A 24,704-nucleotide genomic window follows, 5' to 3' on the forward strand; every position below is an offset into this window, starting at 1 on the left:
GCCCCAAATAATCACTGAAATCAGACTTTTTGCTTGCTGCCCGTGAAGCCAATGGCTTTTGGAAGATAAAGCTTGGGGAAGCAGCAGCCCAGGAAGGAGCTGACCCTCGAGCAGGCACAGCCGAGCACAGCAGGGTCCCCTGCTCCCTTACCTGCAGCGTGGTTACCCCGGATACTCTGGATAGGCCCCACGTGGGAAGTGGGGGGAACCCTGGCCACCCCACTGCTGGTCACTGAGGAAGGTGTGGAGGGGTTTAGGCACCGTTTCTCTGACTTCTCCCTACAGGGTGATGGAGAGAAGCGTGAAGAGACAGAAACTGGCTAAAACACAACCATAAATAAATCCATTTCTGAAAGAACCCAAAGCAGACAAAGCCCATTGAACAATGCACTGCTGCTGTGCCCATTTCAAATGGAAACACTTGGAAATCACAGCAGTGCTGACCAGGACAGCCAGCAGTTAGGCTTGGACTATTTGCCATCTGATTAGAACACTATGCTCTTATTTGTCCAGGGTAAAACATCACCAAACCCTGACTGAACTCTAAAATTCTGTCACATATTATGTCAGCACATCCCAAACCCAAAGAGAGAACAAACACAGTCCCAAGTTTTCCTTTTCCAAACTCTGGAGAAACTAAGATTGCTGATAAATGCTGCCAAGGATCTCTGAAAAATGGGCACAGATTTGGGTTTCTAATTGCTTTGTAAGGAACAGCAGCAGCTGCAGAATAAACACTTTCCTGTCAGTGAGATGCAAAAACCAGGACAATCTGTTGCATCAGTGTCCCCAAAGGGCTGTCAGGGCTGCTTGGGGGCACTGTGGGACACTGAGGCAGCTCCTGAAGTAGCTGTGCTCCATCCACGTGGATTGGAGCCCAAAAAATTGTCACTTGCTAGGAAAAAACAGGCCTGACTTTGGGAGTGCATCCCCTGGGACTGCAAACCCAACAGCTCCCACCCATGTCAAGTGGATGGGAAACCCAAAATCTTTGCAATAAATGTGATACAAGTTTAAAAAAACCTAAACACAATGTGTGTATTTTGTAGATTTAAAGATTTGGTATCCTTATCACAACCCTGAAGAGGCAGCAGTAAACCACAAAGTGCTAACTATTGTTTAGTAATGGAGATAATCATCATCCATATCTCCATGGGAATCATGGCAGGTTTGTGCTCTGGGAAGTAAAATTTGCATTTTTTGGCCATAAAAGAAGTTCACCCAGCCCTCACTTACTTCTCCAGCTCCAGTTGGGTCTTGAGCTTCTTCTTTGCTCCCATGGTGAGGGACTCAAACTTATTCAGATCTTCCTCAGTAAGACTCAGAAACTTTGAAAGAAAAACTATGTTTAGTTTTATATCCTGAAATATTCTTATTCCCTTTTTTAGTGAAGAGTAATTCCAAAAGCCAACTTTAAAACCATTTTTAAATTCAAAGAAACTCTCTACTCCAGTTTTCAATTATAGTGTAAAAGGAAAGTGTGGGGGACAGGCATGAAAGGAAGAAACGTGCAGATTTAATTTAATTAGGTGTGTGCTTGAATTAACCAGTCACAATAAAGATGAAATAACTCATGTACATATTAAAATAGAATTAAATTAAAATAGAACTTGGTGCTATCAGTGAATTTAAGGATCTTAGAAAATCACTCCAGTTTTCTCAGTGTGTCATTTACCACAAAAGTGGAGCAAAAATATACACCAATAGTAAATTTAATAATAAAATATAGATAGATACAGACATTTATATTATGATGTAATTAAAATGAAAGGCAATGAAGTATGCATAATAATATTTGCTTTTTTAAAAATAGACTGGAATACAGAGTTTTACTACATTATTAAAGATTAAAAAAAACCCCCAGTATATTTCCCTTCTTATAATGAAGAAAATTAAATCAGAAGCCTCTGGTAGGAGATTGAAATTAAATCCATAAAATATTCCAAAGCAGCACAAAGCTCAGCCCAACCCTCCCTCCACTGGAGGGCGTTCCAGGCCAAAAGAAAGAGGACAAGGAATCTCCCACTGGAGCTGGGAAAATGCTCCAAAACCTCGTTGAGACAAAATCCAGCACACAAGGTGTGATCAGGGACTCTTGCAATGCAAAGACATAAGAGATGATTTTTCCACAGGAATTTCTGCAGGAAACAAACCTCATTCACTCATGTTCATATTCATGCCACATGTCTCTGAAAATCTAGTTCTTAAAACAGGGATAACCAAATATTTTGGGAGAAAAATCAACCAAGAAGCAGAATTCCAGAGAAATCAACATATTTAGGTATCTCCTGCACACAAAAGGATGCCCAGGGAGCCAAGCAGAGCTGCTGAGGCAGCATCCCAGCTGGATCTCCAAGCCTTCCATGAGGAAGCCTGGGAGAAGCAGCAGCTGTTGGACAGCCCTGGACACAACACAGAGTGAGAACAGCAAGAAGGTTTTCATCAATTCATTACTGCTTTCAGAAAGTGAAAACCTCCCCAGCAGTGCCAGAAACTTGTGTGATCCTGGGTGCAGATGTTCCCAGCCTGGAGAAGGTGGGGATAATTAAAAGCTGCTTCCCTCCCTTTCCCGCCCTACCTTCTCCATGGTGAGCTGCTTGAAGACGGGGTAATACTTGTGCAAGCGCAGCTTCCTGAGCCAGTCCAGGATGCCGTTCTGCTCCTGTGTCTGAGGGGTCTGAGGGCTGGAAGACATCAGCATGGCAGGGGAGGAGCTCTCCAGCTGGGAGCGATAGCCCAGCGAGGAGGAGCCGGCGCTGCCCGAGTGCGAGCAGTGCGCCAGAGACGCCGGGGCAGCGGCCGAGTGCTGCACGTGGCTCTGGGAAGACTGAATTCCAGCCACCCCACAGATAGGTCTGCAAAACAGGAACAGGCCTGGGTTTAGTGGGATGAGCTGTGACAGCCAGAGATCAGCTGCTGTGGCCACAGAAATCGGGAAAAATTCATAGAAATTCTGGGGGAAACGACCCCGTTGGAGCCAAGGTATGGATTTGTACCTGCCCTGCTCCACAGCTCAGTAAAACAGGGCTCTTCTGGCAAAGGGGGAAGCTGATCTTCACCTTCAACAGAATTTTCCTTCAATAATTTCCTTCACTAATCACAGATATGAAATATTCTGCTGCCTCTCTGTGATTTAAAAAAGCTTTCGACAGAGCGGCCTTTATTATTAAAAAGAAGTAAAGAAGCCCAAATATAATCCCATGGAAATTTTTAATCTTTCCATATGGAAGTGGCAAAAGAAGCCACAATATTGGCTCCTTGAAGGTGGTCTGGGTTTTGTTGGAGGACATGAAAATTGCCCCTTAAGAGAATGAATTATAAACAGGATAAATATTTCACCTTCCAGATGTTCCCAGCGTAGTTCCTACTTTATACAGGGAGGGGTTGCCAGGATCTGGAAACAAGGAACAGTCACAAATGGCATCAGTTTATGAAATGCAGTACAAAAAAAAATAATATTTTTAAACTTTATTTCAACTCACTTGAGCTCTGAAGTTGCTGTGACGGAGATGAAGTGCTGAAGAACTTCCTGACGTGGTCATTTTTCACCACATGGGAAGGGAACGGGGCCAGGTACCTGCAGCAAACAAAGGCCCTGCTCTGTTAGAGCCTCCCAAATCCATCAGGATTGCACTCTGGACAACACACTTGGAAATCAGATTGGAAATTGAAAAGCTGAAACCCACCATGCAATTCTGAATTCTGGAAATTGATGGATATTCTTAATACCAAACCCTGTTACCCCCGGGTTGTTTTCACTCTGGTGAGTGTTTCAGCAAAGACCCCTCATTCAGCAACCCTGAACACTTCTAAGGCAGAAAATGTTCAAATGTAAACTTGAAAATTGCCTTTCAAATGCAGGAACCTGAGGAATATAAAATAGAGATGGATCTGTTATTGAATTTCCTCCTCTTAGAGATAAACAGCAGATGCAGAGTCTGGCAGTTTAGGGCAAAACTTCTGTCACATTTTCCCTGTGCCTCTTCTAAGGGAAAAAAGCCCTTTAAAAGCATTCCAGCTCCTCCAGGGGGCTGTGGGACAAGGGATGGAGGGGCAGGACAAGGAGGGACAGCTTTGAGCTGGAAGAGGATGGATTTAGATAAAATACTGGGGGAGAAATCCTTCCCTGGCAGGGTGGGCAGGCCCTGGCAGAGGTGCCCAGAGCAGCTGGGGCTGCCCCTGCATCCCTGGCAGTGCCCAGAGCCAGGCTCGACAGGGTTTGGGGCACCCTGGACAGTGGAAGGTGTCCCTGCCATGGCAGGGGTGGGATGGGATGAGCTTTGAGCTCCCTTCAACCCAAACCACTGTGGGATTGCACCAAAAAAAGCCAATTTCCCAAAGCTTTGCACCTCACACACCCAGAGGCATTTCCCAGCTGGAAAGCCCAGAGTTCAGGGCTGAGTTTCACAGCTGAGCAGCACCTTGGAGCAGCTTCTGCCCTGCTCCAGAGCTGCAGCTGAGGCCTGGCAGGGCAGTTGCTGCTCCATTAACCCAGATTTGCAGAGGCTGTTGTTCCCAAGCAGCAGGCACACACACATTCCCTGCAGCCTCCCAAAGTCTCCTTGGAGCACTGCAAGGCACTGGGAATGCTGCCTGCCATGAAAAACAATCCAGGCATGCACCTGCTGGCTGCTGCCTATGGAAAACCAACATCCACCATAGTTTAGGGCAAAAAAAAAAAAAAAAGTGGAAAGGAGAAGCTCTAATAAAGTGAATTAATATTTTAAAGTGTCATTTGATTTTATAATAATAACATATTAGGATCAGAATGATATTAATATTACAATAATTTCGTTTTGTGTAGATAAAGACAGTAGCAGCTGAAAGGAATTTAAGTCACTCCAATTTTCCTAGGAAAATCATATTTAGAAAGACAAACCTGATGTGATCTGCTACAGGTGATGATATTTAAAATAATGGTTTATATTAAATAATGGCCAGATGATTTGTGATAATTTGAGGAGGTACAAGATAAGGCTTCAAAAATTTCTTAGCTGTTAAAGACTTCCAAAGATGTAACAATTTAATAATACCTAAATACATACCTAACTTTTTAAAATTAAAGTAAAATGACAACCTAAAATGACTGAGAAAATAAAAACTCTGTGAAAGGGGGAAAAAAATCCCCACAACCCATTCCTCAATACAGAAGGGTGAATATTCAGGCTTCTATTTTTCCTGAGTTTTGAGTGGTTGTTTTAAAAAATTCTGGTTATTTTTGAGTCCAAACCAAACTTTTGCAAAACCAGTGATCCTCTATTTGTTCTTCACAAGGAATGAGGAAATATCAATTCTCCAGGAAGCTCAATACAGAATATTATTACCATCTGTATTTCTCAAGAAAGAATTCCTGAAAAATTGTTATGCACTGGAATTAATGGAACATCCAGGAAAAAAAAGCTTAGGATCAGGCTCTAATTTCTTTGAAGTAATTTAGAATATGGAGATAATATTTCTATTTCCTGTTTTGTTTTTTTTTTTCTTTTTCTCAGTGAAAGAAGCCCAGTGTCAAGATAAAAACTCCACAAAATCCCAGCATACCTCAGGTCTGATTCCAGGTCCATGTGGTTCCTTTCCAGGTAAAATGAATCTGGACCAGCTAAGCAGGGAATGAATTTCTCCAAGTTTTCTTCTGGATACAGCTGAGACAGCTAAAGGGGGAGGATATGACAAATTAAACTTGAAAAGTTTTGTTATTTCTATGAGGTTCAAGCCACTGCCCATTATAAATGAAATATTTTATGAAATTCAATCTGAATTCTCTTGGCACATTTTGAGAAGTATCATTGAACAAAATTAGAGAGAGTGACACAACATTTTTTTCCTTTTCAAAGTGTTTTTCTTATTGTCTTTACCTTTGAAATGAATTCAGTCACTTCAGCAGAAGATTTGGTTACCAACGTCACCGAAGAATCGGACCACAGGACCTTGGGGAGGAGCAAGAAGGGTTTGCTTTAGTAATTAATTGAATTTGGTTCCTCAAAATTCAGTAATTGGTATCAACTGTCCCTCACAGATGTTCTGATGGGTGACATCAAGAAGGAAACACATTTTTTTTGTGCACATGGACAAAATTGCTGCCCAATTCTTGCTGTTTTTACATTTATCAACTGCTCTGGATGCTTGGAAAAGCCCCTCAGAGTTTACACAGCCCTTACACCCTGCAGACATCCAGAGTTAAGCAAGCAACCACGGAGTAATGGAATTTTTTCCCCTCATTATTGTTAAAGAAAACAGCTGGTTTGTAGGATCTGCTTTCCAACAGGAACAGCTCCCCCCACACAAGGCTGCCTATTGCTAATTAATCAACTCCATATGCCAGAAAAATTGAGAATGGCAGCAAAAATCCAGGCAAAACCTTCCCAGTGAAACCTGCAGCTCCTGCTCCAGACTCCATCTTGTCCATGCTCTAAAAAAAGGGAATATTCAGTATTTCTTCCCACACAAACAAGCCACAACACCCTTGGATATTGAAGCATTTATTGCTTGGGAGATAAGTTTAATCAAGCCAAAAATCAGGATTTCTTGGCTTGAGGAAAATCAGCATGAGACAGGCGAGGAGTGAATCCCTATGGATCCAAAATATCCATTGGAGCATCTGGGAGGCAGCTGGATCCAGAGGGAAGGAGCTGGGTGGGAGTCTGGGGATCACAGAGCAGCCTCTCACATGACATTCGTTTCAATGACAACTCCAAACATACACTAAGTTTTTCCAGCCATCCAAGAGCTGCCAAAATGAGTGGGGAGAGGAGAGGATTTCAAAATATATTACATAAGGGAGGAATTTCCTCTCAGCAGAGCTGTTACACAAAAAAAAGGGGGGAAAAAGAAGACAGAAACTTGAGCAGTTTTACCAAGTTTGTGGGTTGTTTTGTTTTTAAGTTTGTGGTAAATAATTTTTTTTTTTTTTAATGCACAAGGAATTTCAGAAAGTACAGGAAATATTCTCTTTTTTCCTAGTTCTGTAATAACTCAACAACTGTCATGACTTCTGTTTAAACTTGAATTTTCAATACTTATAAAACAATAACGTGAACTGTAAATGGGGGGAACAATAGCACTGCAAACACTAAACTGCTCCATCCATTGACCTGCTATTCCCAAGCTCCTAAACTGAACAAAACCATTCCATAATTGGGTTTTTAACCCAGCAAACAGCAATTTATCAACTCAGCTGAAGTCTCTGCTCTTCCTTCAGTTCAAGCTGTTGAGGCAAACATTGGGTACAGTAATTTCTGTTATTTATAGAAAAATTTGTAATAGGAAAAGAAGTTTCACGAGATCTTAATTGGAGTGGAGACAACTGCAGGCTTCATACAGAGCTTGAAAAGCCCTTGGAAAAATCCTGTCTGTGATTGATGACATTTGGAACAATTGGGGATTCAGGAAATTTGGGACATTCTCCATGAATCCAGCCCTGCAGAGGTTAATGCTGCCAAAATCCCAACAGATGCTGAGGAGTTTTAAGGAATAACTTGGTGAAAGTTGTGGATAATTGGGATTCTCCCACCTGATTCCTTCTGAGTTCCCCTTTTCTCAGCCCCCACTTTGTCTCATCAAACAAACCAAAGCTGCTCTCTGGGCTGTGCATCCCAAACTTTGGAATACCTGACTCCAGTTTGTCAGCTGCCCAGCAGCACCATTCCCATGGCTGCCATTGCTCCAGGGGAGGAACAAGGAACTCACCCTGCAGGGGGATGGGAGCAAACCCAGGCTGCAGCAGGGGGAAGCTGCTGCTGCTGCTGGCCTGGGGGCTGAGCCACTCTCTGTGCCACTGGGACTGCGGCCACTGCCACTGTCAGTGCCACAGCACTGCTGCCACTGTCACTGTCAGTGCCACTCTTAGTGCCACAGCACTGCTGCCACTGCCACTCTCTGTGCCACTGGGACTGCGGCCACTGCCACTGTCACTGTCAGTGCCACAACACTGCTGCCACTGCCACTGTCAGTGCCACAGCACTGCTGCCACTGTCACTGTCAGTGCCACTGGGACTGCTGCCACTGCCAGTCTCAGTGCCACAGCACTGCTGCCACTGCCACTCTCAGTGCCACAGCACTGCCACTGCCAGTCTCAGTGCCACAGCACTGCCACTGCCACTGTCAGTGCCACAGCACTGCTGCCACTGCCACCCAGGCCAGGCTGCCTGCAGCTCACCCAGCAGCCCCTGCCCTGCCCCTCCTGCTGGGTGAACACCTCTCTGCTGGGAAGGGTTTGATTCCCTTTGCCAACACTTTCAGCTCACGGTGAAAATTCACTTCCAGTCAACTCCCCCAATTCTTGCTCCGCTGAGTTTTCCTCAAGTGTAGGAATGTGCCCCCTGTTGATGGAGTGACTCAATTGTTCTTTGTCTGCTTAAAAAGGCAAAAAGCCCACAAGTTTCTCTCCCAAAGACACCTCATAGGACCTTTGGGACTTCACCTCAAACCTGGGGCTGTCCAGTTGGACAGAGGCCATGAGGTCCCACCTATGTAGTTCAGTAGAAAAGAACAAAGGAAATATTTGCTTTTGTGGGGTGTTCTAGCAGGAGCAAGAACCTCTTGCCCCTGGCTTGGTTTTTCTCTGTAAGAGCTTTGTTATTTTGCCTTTTATTAAACATTTTTTCTGTTTCCAACACTGCCTCAGAAGCCATCCTGCTGATTTTATGCCTTTCAGGGTAGCTGGGCTATCTTGGGTGTGATGGGTTCCTCTGAGAGCTCCCAAGAGAAACCCAGCACTCAGAGCCCTGAGGAGTTCCCAAAGCTTTTCTGTTCCCTCCAACCTTTTGGAACCATATCCCACCACAGGCTCCCTCCTCCCTGCCTCTCTCCAGCAGCTGTGCCCTCAGAGCCCACACTGTTCTCTGTCCAGATTAAGACCTAAATTCTCTCTGGCTTCTGCATTCCAGCAGAAGAATGGACATTGGATATAGATATGGATAATATCCTGTAAGTGTGGCATCACATTTCCCCTAAATAAACACTGCCAAAATTTCCTCCATCAAAATGTTTTTTGGGTTTTTTTTTTGCCAATCCCCACCTACCAACCTCTGCATCATCCACAGCCATTTATGACTTTCAAATCATGGATTAAAAGCTATCAGTCCCAAAGGAGCTCTGCTCTCAACAAAGGATTTTTGGGATCTAACAATAAAATTTGAAAATTTCCTCAACTCCTCCTAAAGTATTATCCTCCCTTCTTTCATAGGAAAGGAAACCCAAACTTACCTCAAAGGAATACTCAACATTTCTTTCATTCTTCTTGTGTGCCAGCCCCTTTAATTCCACTTTTTCAACACTCACTATGGAAAAACAAAGAGAGAAGAATGAGGAGGATGTTCCTAAAAACAGGCAGAAGTGATGACTTTTGGGAAGTGCCAGGCCTTGTTTTGAGAGCATCCCATGACCTGTGGAGGTGCTCCAGGTGCCCAGTTCCAACTTCCTCCCTCAGGAATGTTGGTACCACCACTTGATGCTGTTTTCCAACCTTGGGAGAGCTTCATTCCAAGCAGTTTCAACCCAAATAATCCACTCCAAGCAAAGCTCTTATCACCCCACTCATCTCTGTAATAACACACATGGAATTATCTTAATAACATCAAGGAACAAACACCATCCCTCCCAGGGCAACTGGCATGAGGAAGAGCTCTCCATGTTTTCAGGGCCTGGTTTTACAAGTTCACTTTGGTTTCATGGCTCTGTTCACATCCTGACTCCTCCCTTCCTGCAGCTTCACAGAAAAATTCCCTTGGAATAAGGTGTAAGTAAAACCAGGATCTGAGTGTAGAAAGGATGGATGCCAGGACAGGTCAATTCACACATCAGATACTTGGTGTGCTGAGTTCTGGGAGACTCCCACTCCCCAAGACACCCAGAGCAGGAATTCACCATGAAAAGCCTTTATTTCATCAACTTTCTATTCTCTTATAAATCCTTCCTGCCTTATGACTGCACACATGGGGATCCACACATGGATTTTGCTTAGAAAAAGCCAATTTACATTGGCTTAAAACTTCAAAAGCAGAATTATCCCAACCCAGAGTCAGTAAAATTTCACCTGTAAATGCCAGGTGCCTGAAGGGACACGTGCTGTGCATGGAGTGTTTGGACTGAGCAGTCCTAACAAGCAGAGCCCAGAATTCTGTCACTTTATTTCCAGAGAATCCCCATTTACAAGCTGTTTACCTGTTTTCAGGACTATTTATTATTAACTTTTGGTTATCAGTAAGACTCAAACCAACGTTTATCACATGGAACTTCCTCCTGAGTGCCCAGCAAAACACTGCAGTGAAATGACAGCAGCACCACTGCAACAGGGACCTGCCTTGTGTCACCTCCCCTGTCCCTGTCCCCAGGGAGGCTCCACCCAAAGCCCATCTGGAGCCTGAGTTCCCTCTGTTTCCCAACAGTTGTGGCCTGAAGGTTTCATTGAGATCTTTTAAATTGTTTTTATTGTGTTCTCAGAGAATCCCAGAATGCTTTGGGTTGGAAAGGACCTTAAAGCCCACCCAGTTCCAACCCTGACACCTCCCACTGTCCCAGGGTGTTCCAAACCCCATCCAGCCCGGCCTTGGGCACTGCCAGGGATCCAGGGGCAGCCACAGCTGCTCTGGGCACCTGTGCCAGGGCCTCAGCACCTTCCAGGGAACAATTCCTGCCCCAAATCCCACCTAAACCCACTCTCTGGCAGTGGGAGTCACTCCCTGTGTCCTGTACCCCATCCCTTGTCCCCAGTCCCTCTCCTGCAGCCCCTTTAGGAGCTCTGAGCTCTCCCTGGAGCCCCTTTAGGGGCTCTGAGCTCTCCCTGGAGCCTTCTCCTCTCTTCTCCTCTCACCCCCAGGTGTCCCAGCCCTGGAGCAGCTCCAAGGGCTCCTCTGGGCTCGTTCCAGCATTCCTGGCTCTGGCAATCCCAGGGCTGGACACAGCTCTGCAGGTCCTGCTCATTTCCAAATGTTACCACCTGAGTCTTGGCTGCTTGAAAATCTCTCCTTTCAGTCTTATTTGCAGTGAAAATATTGAAAGCCCCCAAATTGAGCTCCACAGATGTTTGTGGCTGTCTTTACATGGAGAAAATGAACATTCCTCTTCTGATACTCACAACTGTTCCTCCTCCATGTAACTCCTAATTGCAATTACATCAATCCCTGGGCTTAGGAATAATGTCAATTCATTACTTACTGCTTTCTCCTGCACATTCTGCTTTTTGGAGAGGTTTGTTCCTTTCAAAAGATTGCACTGGGTTCCTCTCACGCTTCTGAAATGATTTTGTGCCACATGCTGAGCACCACAGGGATAAATCTGCTCAGCAGACATTGCTGAGCCATCCACACAATATTCAGTGGTATGAAGGTTTGAACATGAAGATTTGAAAAGGTTAATTGAAAAAAAAAAAATCTACCTCAGTACATTTCTTTAAGAGAATTCAGGGCCCCCTGAGTTGTGAACACAGCTAAAATAAACTGAATATTGATTGGAATTATGAGTACTACAGGATTATAATGAGAAAGAATGTGTAAAATGGGTATTGAGAAGGGGAATGTGGTGAAGCAGCTGAAAGATGAGCAAATAACTTGCAGAAATCCTGGTGTCAACTGCTGCAACATCTGGTTTTGAAAAACACAGCCTGTGTTATGCAACATTTGTTGTTTATAGCAAACCCAGCATCACTTTTCTGCAACTGTTCTTATCATTTGGCATTTCTAAAGGATTCAAAGCCCATCTCTTCCAGACATTCATTTTTCATCTCCAGCAATTGCAGCAGAATTGGATTACTCAGAGACACAAACCCAAGCTATTCCTGTTTTACTCTGTGGGTTAATAACAAACCTTAAATCACCCCTGGATCTCGTGGTGCTGACAGTGCCACAACCTTTTCCTGCTCAAAGCATGGGCTGAGCTTGCCCAGTGAATAAAATGCACTGCAGTGAATTTATCATGGGAAAGGATTGCAATTAGAAAAATGGACCTGTAGGCAAAGATCAGATTTACTGATCTTGTAAGATGAGCTCTGTTCTAGAGCAGGAAATGCAGCTCCTGTCCTGCAGGGCAGGCTTTAGGGAACACCAACTGGGCAATTCCTCATATCACACAAACAGCTCCAGGAATTTTCTCCCAGCTAGCTAAAATACCATGAAAAATGAAAAACATCACCTGCCTGAAGAAATCTTGTTTAATTTATCAAGTTGTGTTTGTGTTCTGTGGCCTCTCACCTACTCTGTGTGTTGTTTAACTTCTGGTTGGTTTTATTGAAATAACCTTCCCAAACCTACCCTGAAGCTTCACTTTATTCAATCAGTGCTACAGAACTCCAGAAGAAAAGGTGCCATCCACTAAGTACAAAGGGAAGGAAAAAAAAGGGATTTTTATTTACTTCTTTTACTCTCAAAAGCTCAAAGAGCTGACTCTACTCAGTATCCCAATGAATGAGTCCAGGAGCAGAAAACCCTTTGTGCAGAATTAAGGACACATGATACTGATGGCTTTTCAGGATGCTGAATCCAGCAAAACTCCAACTTGCCAACCCAGGGGACACAAAAAGTGAAAAGTTTCTAATTCAGGAGATTCCCTGAGTATATTTGCACTGGCAAAGGGGCACAGGAGGCCTCTTGCTGTGGGGATTTATCCAGAAATATCTGGGCAATTCCAGCAGGTGAGTGGAACAGCTGGATGAGATCCCCAGGAGAGGGGCAGAGGAAAACAAAGGGGCTTGGAGAAGCTCCAGCAAGGCTGTGGTGCCACCTGCCAGGACCTTCTGGCATCATCCCTTAAGGGCTTTCTTTAAATTATTATTATTATTGTTATTTTCTGCTTTCTCTGAACACAAGAGAAGCGTTTTCCATGTCGTTTTGGAGCCCATTTGATGGTGTCCAGCATGGAAGGCTGAGTGAGGAACCCTCCAGCACTGAGGCACAGCCAGAAGCAGAGCCAGGGACGTCACCTCCTCTGCTGCCCCACAGCCAGGGCAAACAGCCAGGGAGCCTGCACACATTTGGTTCAGCTCTGCTTTCCTACTTTTCCTATTTCCTGGGGGCTTTTCCCCTGGTTTTTTTCCCCATTTCTTATTTTCATATTTCTTGTTTTCTGTTTTCCAGCCGGGGATTTTCACCCTTTTGGCTGATATTGGATCGTTTCCCATCTGCTCACTTGAGTGCTCCTGTGAAGGGACACACAATTCCCTCCCTCTGCTCACACCAGGTGTTAAATCCTCTGCATTTCTGGTCTCCCTCTCCAAAAAAGCAGGAGTTTGGATCTCCTCCTCCTCCTCCCAAAATGTCAGCAGCTACACAAAGCAAAAGGCCAATTCCAACCCTTCAGGATCTGCCATTCCTGGCTGGTAAAGGTCAGGGTAAAACCTGCACTGGGTGTGGGCAAGGGCAGATGAGCCATTTTGAGAAGCCACATCAATCAGATATTGATCTTTTTATAATTGCCCCTTTATAGCTTCTGGATCCATCCTAGTAAAAGGATTAGACAGATCAGTGCCTCAATGCAAATGGAGAATTTTGTGCTCCTCCTGAAAAAGTAAAAGTAATGAAAGATAAATCAGGAGTGTTGATTGTGGCCCAGCCCTTTTCCATAAAATCCAATATTTCACCTAGAGGATTTCCTTTGATGAAATCCCTGGGTGCAGGGTCAGTTTGGGTGGGATGTACCATGGAAGTGCCACTCTCCAGGGGCAAAATCTGAGTCTCCTGAACTGGGCTGAACATTTTGGTTTGTGGTACTTGACCAAAAACAGCAGAAAGGCTGCAAGTTATTTTATAATAATAATAATAATAATAATAATAATAATAATAATAATAATAATAACAATAATCCTAGGTAAAAAAACCACAACAACAAAAAAAACACCCCAAAAAAACAAAAACAAAACCCCAAAACAAACAAACAAAAAACCAAACAAAAACCACAAAAAACTAACAAACAAACAAAAACCCTAGGTAAAATCCTCTCTATAGGAGGCCATAATCATAAATGAGGCCTCTGAACTAGAAGATTTATTAGATTTTCATTCATGGAAAGAGGCATCAAACACCATGACAAGCAACTGAGTTTGTGCTGAAAAAGTGGAACAAAAGGGACCTCATAAAATCCTTTCCACATCCCTGTTGACACAGAAGTGGGCAGAAATGCAGCACCACCACTTCCACAAGGCATCATCATCAGTCCTGGTGCTGAAGAAATGCTTCCAAAGCAGCATTACCCAACTGCTGCTGCCCAGCAGATGCCAAAATCTGGGAACAAAATCCCACAGAGGCTCCCCACAAACCCTCCAGGATTTATATTCCCACATCCACAGGCAGGAGGGAAGGAAAACAGAGACAAGAATTTATTTGCTCCATGCAAAGCACATTCATGGCAACAAAAGACCAGAAATTAAAGGGGTTTGTGGGCTTTTTGTTTGGGTTTTTTGACTGCTTATAAACATCAGCTTAAGAGAAGGGGGTTTTGGGCTGTTTTGTAGAAAACTTCTTGCTTTCACTTTTTAAATCTTTCTAAAGCTTTTTATCCAGGCTATGATGAAAATCCAGGATAGCCTCTTGTTCCCAGCACAGACATTGATCCTCTTCTCCACAAACACACAAGGACTGAGTTTTCTCATCACTAAATTTGATTTCCCTTTCTCCCACTTCTTAAAACTTCAATTATTCTTGTACTGGAATAATGGAGGCCTGAGGAAAACCTGCAGAATTAAATGTTAGGGTCTGAATCTGTAGGATGAGAACTGAGATTGAAACACGAGCAGCATCTTTAGGGTGCCAAGAACTTGGTGTTGATGCCATCCCAGGATCCCTGAGGTTGGAAAGGGGCTCCAAGGCCATGCAAGCCAAGCTGTGACAGATCCCCACCTTGTCACCAGCCCAGAGTGCCACAGCCAGTGACCCCCAGGACACCTGCAGGGATGGGGACTGTCCCAGGAGCTCAGACCATTGTGTTTAGTTACTAAAACTCCTTTAGCAAAGCACAGAATGACAATATGATCTTCTAACAGATATTCTAATAGGTGTTAGAAGATTCTAATAGACCTTCTAATATTATCCCCTAATTATCTGATCTGCCACTGAAGGCTGGCCCTGCTGAGCTGTCCCTGAGGTGATTGCAGAGGGAGAATTCCCTGGGGGAGCATCCCAAAGCCCCAACCCTGCAGAACCCAGCAGGCTCTGAACACTCAGTATGTGGAGAGGATGGCACTGAAACCATTCAGCCTGAACCCTGCTCTACTCCCCAGGCAGCAGCAACACACCTTGGTGTGCTCCATGGCACATGAACCCCCCTGAGATCTCTGATCTGCATCACCTGACGGGCCAGAGTCCAGAGCAGGAGGGCACCAGGGGCTCTCTGCTGTGGGAGGGCTGCAGGGACAGAAACTGCTGCTGGCGAGGCAAAAACCACCAAAAACCACCAAAAACCAGCAAAAAACCAGCAAAAAAACACCAAAAAACCAGCAAAAAAAACCAGCAAAAAAACCAGCAAAACCCAGCAAAAAACCAGCAAAAAAACACCAAAAAACAGCAAAAAACCAGCAAAACCCAGCAAAAAAACAGCAAAAAACCAGCAAAAAACCAGCAAAAAACCAGCAAAAAAAACCAGCAAAAAAACCAGCAAAAACCAGCAAAAAACCAGCAAAAACACCAAAAAACCACCAAAAAAACCAACCACCAAAAACCACCAAAAAAACCCCACCAAAAACCCCACCAAAAAACCACCAAAAAAAAACCCCAAAAAAACCCAAAAAAACCACCAAAAAAACCCAAAAAAACCACCAAAAAACACCAAAAAACACCAAAAAAAACCCCACCAAAAAAAAAATCACCAAAAACCAAAAAAACCACCAAAAAACACCAAAAAACAACCAAAAAACCCCCACCAAAAAACACCACCAAAAAACCCCTAAAAAACACCAAAAAACACCAAAAAAACACCAAAAAAACACCCCTTACATGGAAGTGCAGCAAACAATTAAAACATCATTAACTTAATTGACAAGCCACGAGCTTGTCTGTGGAGATAGCAGAGGGGAAAATGCTTCCACTCAACAGCATGGGGAAGTATTTCAAATATTGAAGGAAAACAGGCAAAAACCCAAATGGTTCTTCTTGAAAATCATCTTATTTTGCTACTTCTAGAAAAGTCAAAAGTAGAAATAGATTAAGCAATTCTCTCTGCAGTTCATTGCATTGAGTTGTCCTGTGAAAATGACCTTTTGTTATTATATTAATGACATCTCACACCTCTCCAGAAAGATATTAACCTGTTTTCACATCCTGCAGTGGTTCTGGGTGGAGAAAACACCCTGTGAAGAGGCCTAATTTGTACAATGAAGTGATCTCAAATACTTTCTGCAAGTAAATAATACTTAAATTGAATGTTAAATACTTAAATGTTAAATACTTAAATGTTAAATACCTAAATTGAATGTTTAGATTGAAAACAAAAAATTAAGATTATTGAAGTCCTACAGAAAAAGGAAGATACAATTTGAGTTGGGCTCATTTGGATCCTGTTCAGCCTCAAAACATCATTCCCCATCCAGTTTTCTGCTGCTATCCCTTAAAACTAAAAGTGGACAACAGTTTTTCCATGGAAAAGGAAAGTGCAGCTGGGAAAATCTTGTAAGCAAACAGAACAGTTTCACTCCTTAGCAAGAAATTCTTCTGGCTGGCTGCTCCTCCACAGGAAAACCCTGGAAATTAAAGTTTTATGGACATAATGAAAAATTTCTGTCAGCAGAGGAAAAGCTCTCAGATCTGGCATTTTCCTGTGGTAAATAATTTTTTTTTTTTCCCTGAAAAATAAGGATTCTTCCAATGTACAGAATGTTTAAGATCCAAACCAACACTTCCCTGCACCATCAGTTCAGGTGACAAATCAATGCTGCTTTAATTGAAGAGCAAGGCTATGAAGTGCAATATTCCACAGGAAATAATTACAGAGATTTTTGTGAAAAGCAAGGCCATGAGCTGAGTTTTGGCAGGCCAGAGCAGCAGTAACAGCCTGGGATTGGATCACTCACCCCAACCAAACCAGGAGCTCTCATGTCCCTGCTATTTCCTCACTTTGGCTGATTTAAGCTGCCAACTAAGTGACCTTCTTATGTTTCTCCAAAACAGATATTTAAAATTTTAAAAAAAGCCTATATACCTCACTTCTAACTGAATTCATGCATTTTTGGAGTAATCCTGAATGATCCTGTCAGCACTTCAGCCAACCACAAAAGTCAATCAACCTAAAGATGGCTTGTGCAGCTTCCCTGGATTCCAAAGCTTCCCAAAACCCCAAAGTGCCTCTGCTGGAGGCTGGAGAAAACTCCATTCTGCAACAGGGAAATGGAAAACCCTGAAGAGCCACTCAGCTGCTCTGAAAAGAACTGAGACAAGGCTTCAAGCACTGTTTTGAAGGGGTTTCTGCCCAAATCCTTGAGGCCAGGAGCATTTTGCATCCCTGCTCCCTCCTGCCATGGCCACTGAGCACACAACTGCCTGATGAATTGTCTTTTTTTGGGGTTTTTTTTTCTTTTCTGAGGCCAGAAAAAGCTTTTGCAGAATAAAGTACCCAGAAAGGACTGCTGGATTGGCCAGATTTGTGAAACAGCTCCTAAATTTGAGCAGCAACACATGGCACAGGGCAGGTGCTGGGCCTGAGAACATCCCCCAGGATCTGCTGTGAGATCTGGAATGGTGCAAAAATTGTGTGGAGAGCCAGAAAAGGCTGCAGGAGTTTGAGATCAGGGACAACCCAGCAATATATTCCTTAATTCCAACAGCTTTAACCAAGGATAGATGCAGCTCTTTGGGGTATCAGGCAGAAGGCAGGGAAAAAAGAATCCAGAAGAATGGGATTTGATACCATGGCATTTTAAAGCATGATTTTAGGTAAATATGTACAACACTGAAGGTTTAAAGGTATTCTACAACAAATTCAGAGAGATCAGGCCCAGTGAGGTTCAACATTGTGCCTTGTGGGCTGCATTGTTAAAGGGCTGCAGGAATCCCCTTTGCACCCTGCATTTACTGCCTGATCCCAGCTGCAGCTGATCAACTATTTGCACATAAATGAGAAGTGTGAGTTCTGCATGTAGCTCTGGACCTCATTTGCTCAGTGACTCCTTTTCCTTCTCCCAGTTAGCTCAGAAACATGGAAAAGAATTCCTGCAAAAGTGAGCAAAGCCCCAGGGCCTGGCCATGCTGCTGCTTCCAGAGCTGCTGAGGTAATGACCAATAATTTCACCTTCATTAACAACCCCTGTGCCACTGAAGGCACTTCCAGGACTCCACAGACATGGAAATGGGAGAATCCTTCCAGGAATGCACATCCTGTGTGTGCCCTCCTCTCCCTCCCCCATCCAGAGCAGTGCCTGTGCTGCCTCCTCTCCCTTCCATCCTACCACAGCAGTCCTAAAATTTCCTAAAAAATCATGATTTTAGGTAAATGTGTACAACACTGAAGGTTTAAAGGTATTCTACAACAAATTCAGAGAGATCAGCCCCAGTGAGGTTCAACATTGTGCTCAGGTTTTGTGCCTTGTGGGCTGCATTGTTAAAGGGCTGCAGGAATCCCCTTTGCACCCTGCATTTTCTGCCTGACCCCACCTGCAGCTGATCAATTCTCTGCACACAAGTGCCAAGTGTGAGTTCTGCATGTAGCTCTGGACCTCATTTGCTCAGTGGCTCATTTTCCTTCTCCCAGTTAGCTCAGAAACATGGAAAAGAATTCCTGCAAAAGTGAGCAAAGCCCAGAGCCTGGGGTGAAGGGCAGCTCCAGTAACCATTAACATCAGCCTTGTACAGAAAATTTAAATAAGCAGGCTGCCTGTGTTGAATTTATCTAACAAAAACATCTCTGAAATCAAGAGAAATGTTCAACTTTGGATATAAATAATTTTACTTTCTGGGTAAGCAAGCTGCAGTTGTATATTTAGTCTGGTTTTATCTGATGGAGTGCTTATTTTATTTACTATTCTTAGAGCACTTTTAAACAAAATGTTGGCTTTGTTTCTCATTCTTAAGAGGAGCTTTGCTCATCACAGAGAAATCTCCTGCTTCTCCCCAGAAAGGATTTACTCTGGCACATAAAAGTCCCTGAGCCCCCTCAAACCCAAGGTGAGCCTCATGATTAATTCTGATCTGAAAGTTGTATTCACCTACAAAATTACACATGCAAAGTCACTTTTCCATGGAAAAACTGACAGAAAACTCTCATTTTTTTGCTAAAGTGTAGCAAAGCCCAGAAATCCAGACTTCCCTAAATCCCAAATATCCCAACCCAGCTGAGCTGAAGGCTTTGAAGTTTGAGTTCTGCATGGGGCAGCTGCTTACCCTGAGCTCAGAGAGAGGATTCCAGCCTCAGAAAGGAAACCAGAACAGGCAAAAAGTGACACATTCAGCTGGTCACCACAGCTGGGGACATGAGCTGGGGCTTGCTTTGAAGTGTGCAGCAGTGTCCTAAATACCAGTGGACAAATGGAGTCTCACAGCAACACCCTGTGAAATACAAAGCACCTTTGGGTGCAGTTTGAGCTAACCATAAACCACCTTGGCTGGAGGGAGGAAAATGGACACTGAGCTAAAGCTGTTACTACCCATTACCTTCCCCCCCTAAAATCACCCAAGATTTTACTCACTTCATGACTGAATCAAGATTTTAACACCACTCAGCTAATCCTAATCTCTGTTGTTCTATTAAAACACCCGACATGAACCCAGCCCGAGTGCATCTGATCAAGATTTACCCAGCAGGGTTTGAACTCGGAGTGCCCAAGGCAGGAGCTGAGTGCTCCATATATAAATCTACATTTCTCCCAGCACAGGGGTGCTTGTTTTGCAGCCTGAGGGTGCCGTTTGTAACCATATATCGGCATGGCTGGAGCCCAGAGGGAGGGGAGGAGGCTGCAGCTGCTCAGCCAACGTGCCCTGGCTCGAAGGGCATCTGGTGCTCAAACACCACAGCCCCGGGATCAGATGGCTCCAGGGATTCCTGCCCCTACCCAAAGGAGGTGAGGGATTCCAAGTGCAGAGAAATGCAGCATTTCAGCCTCCAAGGCAGATGAAGGAAGCAGCTTGCCTGCTTTGGAAGGGCTGCTCCAGGCCAGCAGGGTTTCATGCTCCTGTAAATAAGCACGTGCTGTTTGCTGCATTTTTTGAGACCAGGCTCGGCACTGGAAACTCATGACTAAGGCTGCAATAACAGGCAGGAGAAGCAAGGACAAAGTCATTTTATAGCAGCTTCAATTTTTATTTTCTAAGGAATTATAGCCTTGTTAACAACCAAAAAAACTCTCTTAGCACGCTATGTAAAAACACCAGACTGAGGGACCCATGTGGAATAGAAAATCCTTGAGTACAGACAGTCTTGCCAAGAGCCACAAATGCATTCAAGTGCTCAGCTCAGTGAGGAACAAATATCCCTGCTCACTCACTTCTGTGAGGTTCCCCTTTTGTGGCAATTTTTGTGTCTCTGTTCTCAGGCTTTGACATTCTTGTTCCCTTTTCTACTTCAGTACAATTCATTGTTCCTTCTTTCTGGATCCCAGACAAGGTTTGACCAGTGATTCAAAGAGGCAGAAGGAAGTTCTAATTTAGCAGTTAAACTGATTTGGAGACACCACACAACTACTGGATAACTGTAACACATCTATGAAGCAAACACAGGAGGGAAAAGCCCAAAGTAGATTTTACTGCCAGGGCAATGAGAATGCCCAGAAACTGAGCCAAAAGAATGCAAAAAACACCAGACCCCATCCACTAAAAATCTCCAAGCCCTGAGGCTCTGAATCTCCAGACTCACCAGCAGATCCTTTAGCAGGGCCTACTATGAATGAAACAAACCCCACTTCTAGCAAAAATTCATGTTTAAAGCTCCAGGTCCCCACCTCCTTTTGCAATAGTTGGAGATCCAGCAAATCCCTGAACTCCTTAATAACAGGAACAGGGAGGAACACAAACTAGGAGCTCTCCAAGCCACTGAGACCTATTTCATACCTGCTGGCTTTGCAGACAAATTCACTTATTGCACTTTTCCTCGGGCCTCTTCACAAGAGCTGACTGTAAACAACCCTGCTGGAATGATACACCTGGAATAATTCACCCCCAGGAGTGGGAAACACAATAGGGAGAGAAACTCCAAAGGCCCTGTGGTGTTTTCTGCCATTTCCTTTCAGCTGGGGATATTAATGATGTAATTTTAGCAGGGCTGCCCCTCTGAGTGATGGTTAAAAATAGCACCCACACCCTCCACTGATGAAATGCATCCACTCCAGGCAGGGAAGTCATGCAGCACAGCAAGCCCTCTCCTTCTTTTTTCCAGGGAGAAATAAAAGAACAAGCCAGAAAGCAAATGAAACATTAACCTTTTAGCTTAGCATTTCTGTGCACCCAAGAAAGAAAATTTACTTTAATCAAAAGCATTGTCTTGCATAATTACAGCCTGCGACTCCCCAGCTTAAAAGAACAAAAGAAAATTAAATTAGAAATGAAAATTCAAAGCACCTAAACAATGACAAAAGTTGACTGTTTGTCTCCTCTACTTGTGTGGCACAAAGGACCAGATCAGATGCACAACTCCATGGAAGGCTCCAGGGAGTATAAGGAGAGTTCATAGGGTGTTCATAGGGTTTGGGGCAGTGGCACCCCTCAAACTTTGAGTTCCCACTGTCTGCAACCCACAAATGAGATTTCATTCTCATTTTAGTCCCTAAAATCAGTCCAAGAACAGCTCCAGCTGCTTCCCTTCCCCAGCAATCTCTGCATGCAGGTCCCAGACCAGGCTCTGCTCTGGCACTTTCCAACAGACGCCGTTCATCAAAACTCCATTAAGCTGTCATTAAACACGAGAACACAACTTCCTTTAAACAACCCCAAAATAACTGAAAAATGGACAGAATTCCACTGCTTGGGCTCTTCCCACATTTGTTCTTTCATATCATGGAATCCTGGAATGGTTTGGGTGGGAAAGGACCTCAAAGCCCATCCAGTGCCACCCCTGCCATGCAGGGACACCTCCCACTGTCCCAGGTGCTCCCAGCCCTGTCCAGCCTGGCCTTGGACACTGCAGGGATCCAGGGGCAGCCACAGCAGCTCTGGGCACCTGTGCCAGGGCCTGCCCACCCTCAGAGCCAACAATTCCTCCCTAATATCCATCCCAAAGCAACTCTCCTTTGGTTTGAAGCCATTGCCCTGGTCCTGTCACTGCAGCTCCTGATGAAGAGTCCCTGCCCAGCTTCATGGCAGGCTGAACAGCCCCAATTTCATTTCTTTCCAATTCCCAACATCACCCATTTCTCCAGTCCTCCAGTATTTGATACCTTTTCCCTGCTGCAGTCTGATTCTTTCCAAAATCACAGCCTCCCATGGCTGCAGAGAAAAGCCCCCAGTGAGAATTCTAATGCTGACATCAAAGGCAAGCAAGAAACCTCAGATTTATTTTAAATACCCAGAAATTTGCAGGTCTGGACCCAAAACTATGTGAGAGATGACACCATTTTTAACTTGTATATTCAGATACCTCTAAAAACTCCAGCTGCCTATTGAGAAAATTACTGTACTTTAAGCCTATTACCCTCAGATATGGAGGCAAGAATTCATCGAAATGGAAAGGTAGATGGAAATGAAAAACGTGCTTTGGAAAATGAGGGGATTTAGGAATAAACTGTTAAGGGAAGGAACATTTACCAGCTAACAACTAACCAGCTGTAAGAGCTTCCTGAGCATGACATGCAGCAGAAAATTGCCATTTAGTCATTAGTACAGTGGTGTCAGTATGTAAAATGGACAGGGATGTGCTGGATTTCTAGGAATACATGTGAATCACTCCTGGCTTTTTCTCTCAAGTGCCAGTTTTTATCCCATTTTGTTCATGTGGGCCTAGATAGGATAAGCAAACCATTTCTTTTAAATTCTTTCCTAAATTCTTGCAGGGCCCTGTTTAAGATGGCAGCAAAATGGGCAATTTCAGAAATGCCCAGATGTTCAGGGTGCTGCATTCTGGAGGCACCAGGAACAGCTGAGCATTTCTGAGCATTTCTCACACCCCTCTCTCCATCTGCAGGCAGCACACACAGCAATGTCCATCCAGCCCCACTGAGCCACTTCCAGCAGCAATTGGCCAGGAGGCAAAAGCAGCAGTTAAAATGTACCTTCTTGGGGTTTTTTTTTGTTGGTTTTTTTTTTCCTCAGTCTTGAATTACATATTTGTTATCCCTCAGTAATTTCTTAAATTTTAAATTTCATCTCCTGCTTTTAATTAAGGATTATCAGTAATAATGCAGGTTTAAGCATTAGTTCCACCACAGGAAAAGCTCTCCCAACACCTTTTTTCTGCCTCAGATGAAACCATTACCATTAAGATGTGAGAAAAACTGTTTTTCACCATTTAATGTGATTTTAATGAAAAGCTGGAGTTGCTTTGTTGTTTCCATTACGGGAAGAAGGTCATGCTGCTGCTTCCAGAGCTGCTGAGGTAATGACCAATAATTTCACCTTCATTAACAACTCCTGTGCCACTGAAGGCACTTCCAGGACTCCACAGACATGGAAATGGGAGAATCCTTCTAGGAATGCACATCCTGTGTGTGGCCTCCTCAGAGAGCCATGGAAAAAGGCAAATAATATTAAATATGAACTTATAATCTCACAGTAGATATTGATGACTACACTGTCCTTATCCAAGATCAGGAATGTGCCTGAGGATTGCATTACAGAGGTGAAATCCTTGGCACAGCTGGATTTACCAGCATCCTATTCTTAGAATTTCAATTTTTCTGAGTAGCTTGACTAAATTAATTATAAACAAAAGTATCATCCAGCTCCCACTGAAGCCAAACTGAATGGACTCCTCCAAATTAAGTGTTCTTTGTAAAATCCTATTGTAGCAGAAAACTGCTCATTTCCTACTGTTAATAAGGAAATTATATTGCCCAGCACACAAATCTTTATTTTTAACACAAAGATAAATAAAATCAAGATGAGTGATGGGGCTCTGAGCAACCTGGGCTAGTGGAAGGTAGCAGGGGTAGAATGAGAGGAGCTTTAAGGTCTCCTCCAACACAAATTCTGGGATTTTATGGAGTATCATGGAACAAAACAAAGCCTGATTTCCCACAGACCCAGGCTGTACCTCAGCTGTTCTCACTTCTCCTGGAGGAAGCATGAATGAGTCTCTTCTATGCAGACATCACTGTAAATAAAATCTCTAAATAGCTTTGTTAAATTGGAATGAATTGAATCAACAGGCTCAGCAGTTAATTAGGCAGGGACCAAGCAGAGTGATTCCACCTCCTCACTGAGGAAAAACAGGCAGGAAGTCCAAACAAGACCAAAGTCAGAGAATCACTCAGCAGCTTCAGGATAAGGCCCTCAGGTTAAATGCTTGATATCCATTATTTCAGGGGAATATGGGATCAAGGCAGATGGTGTAGAAACAACTAAAACTGCTCAGAGGAAACTAAAGAATGCTCTGTGAGATGAGCCCCACAGGAGCCCCAGGAAAACCCCCAGGGCTCCAGAAGAGCCCCAGGAAAAGCCCCAGGGCCCCAGAAGAGCCCCAGGGCTCCAGAAGAGCCCCAGAAGAGCCCACAGGGCTCCAGAAGAGCCCCAGGAAAAGCCCCAGGGCTCCAGAAGAGCCCCAGGAAAAGCCCCAGGGCTCCAGAAGAGCCCCAGGAAAAGCCCCAGGGCTCCAGAAGAGCCCCAGGAAAAGCCCCAGGGCTCCAGAAGAGCCCCAGGAAAAGCCCCAGG

The 24,704-nt window shown here is 44.1% G+C and overlaps 1 protein-coding gene across 1 annotated transcript in view; it reads right to left on the reverse strand.

The window, feature by feature from the left end:
- Nucleotides 1–24,704, reverse strand: part of ZCCHC14 (zinc finger CCHC-type containing 14) — a 51,573-nt gene that overhangs the window by 6,792 nt on the left and 20,077 nt on the right. Inside the window, exons 3-10 of the mRNA XM_071440808.1 lie at nucleotides 9,205–9,278; nucleotides 5,856–5,927; nucleotides 5,542–5,651; nucleotides 3,483–3,577; nucleotides 3,340–3,394; nucleotides 2,579–2,855; nucleotides 1,237–1,328; nucleotides 152–279 (exon numbers count right to left, since the gene is read on the reverse strand). Of these exons, the coding sequence (XP_071296909.1) occupies nucleotides 152–279; nucleotides 1,237–1,328; nucleotides 2,579–2,855; nucleotides 3,340–3,394; nucleotides 3,483–3,577; nucleotides 5,542–5,651; nucleotides 5,856–5,927; nucleotides 9,205–9,278 (903 nt within the window). The remainder of the gene's footprint in view (nucleotides 1–151; nucleotides 280–1,236; nucleotides 1,329–2,578; nucleotides 2,856–3,339; nucleotides 3,395–3,482; nucleotides 3,578–5,541; nucleotides 5,652–5,855; nucleotides 5,928–9,204; nucleotides 9,279–24,704) is intronic.

The sequence above is a fragment of the Agelaius tricolor genome, unplaced genomic scaffold, assembly GCF_023055355.1.
Source record: "Agelaius tricolor isolate 1412-34295 unplaced genomic scaffold, bAgeTri1.0.p SCAF_15, whole genome shotgun sequence".
In the NCBI taxonomy this organism is placed as follows: domain Eukaryota; kingdom Metazoa; phylum Chordata; class Aves; order Passeriformes; family Icteridae; genus Agelaius; species Agelaius tricolor.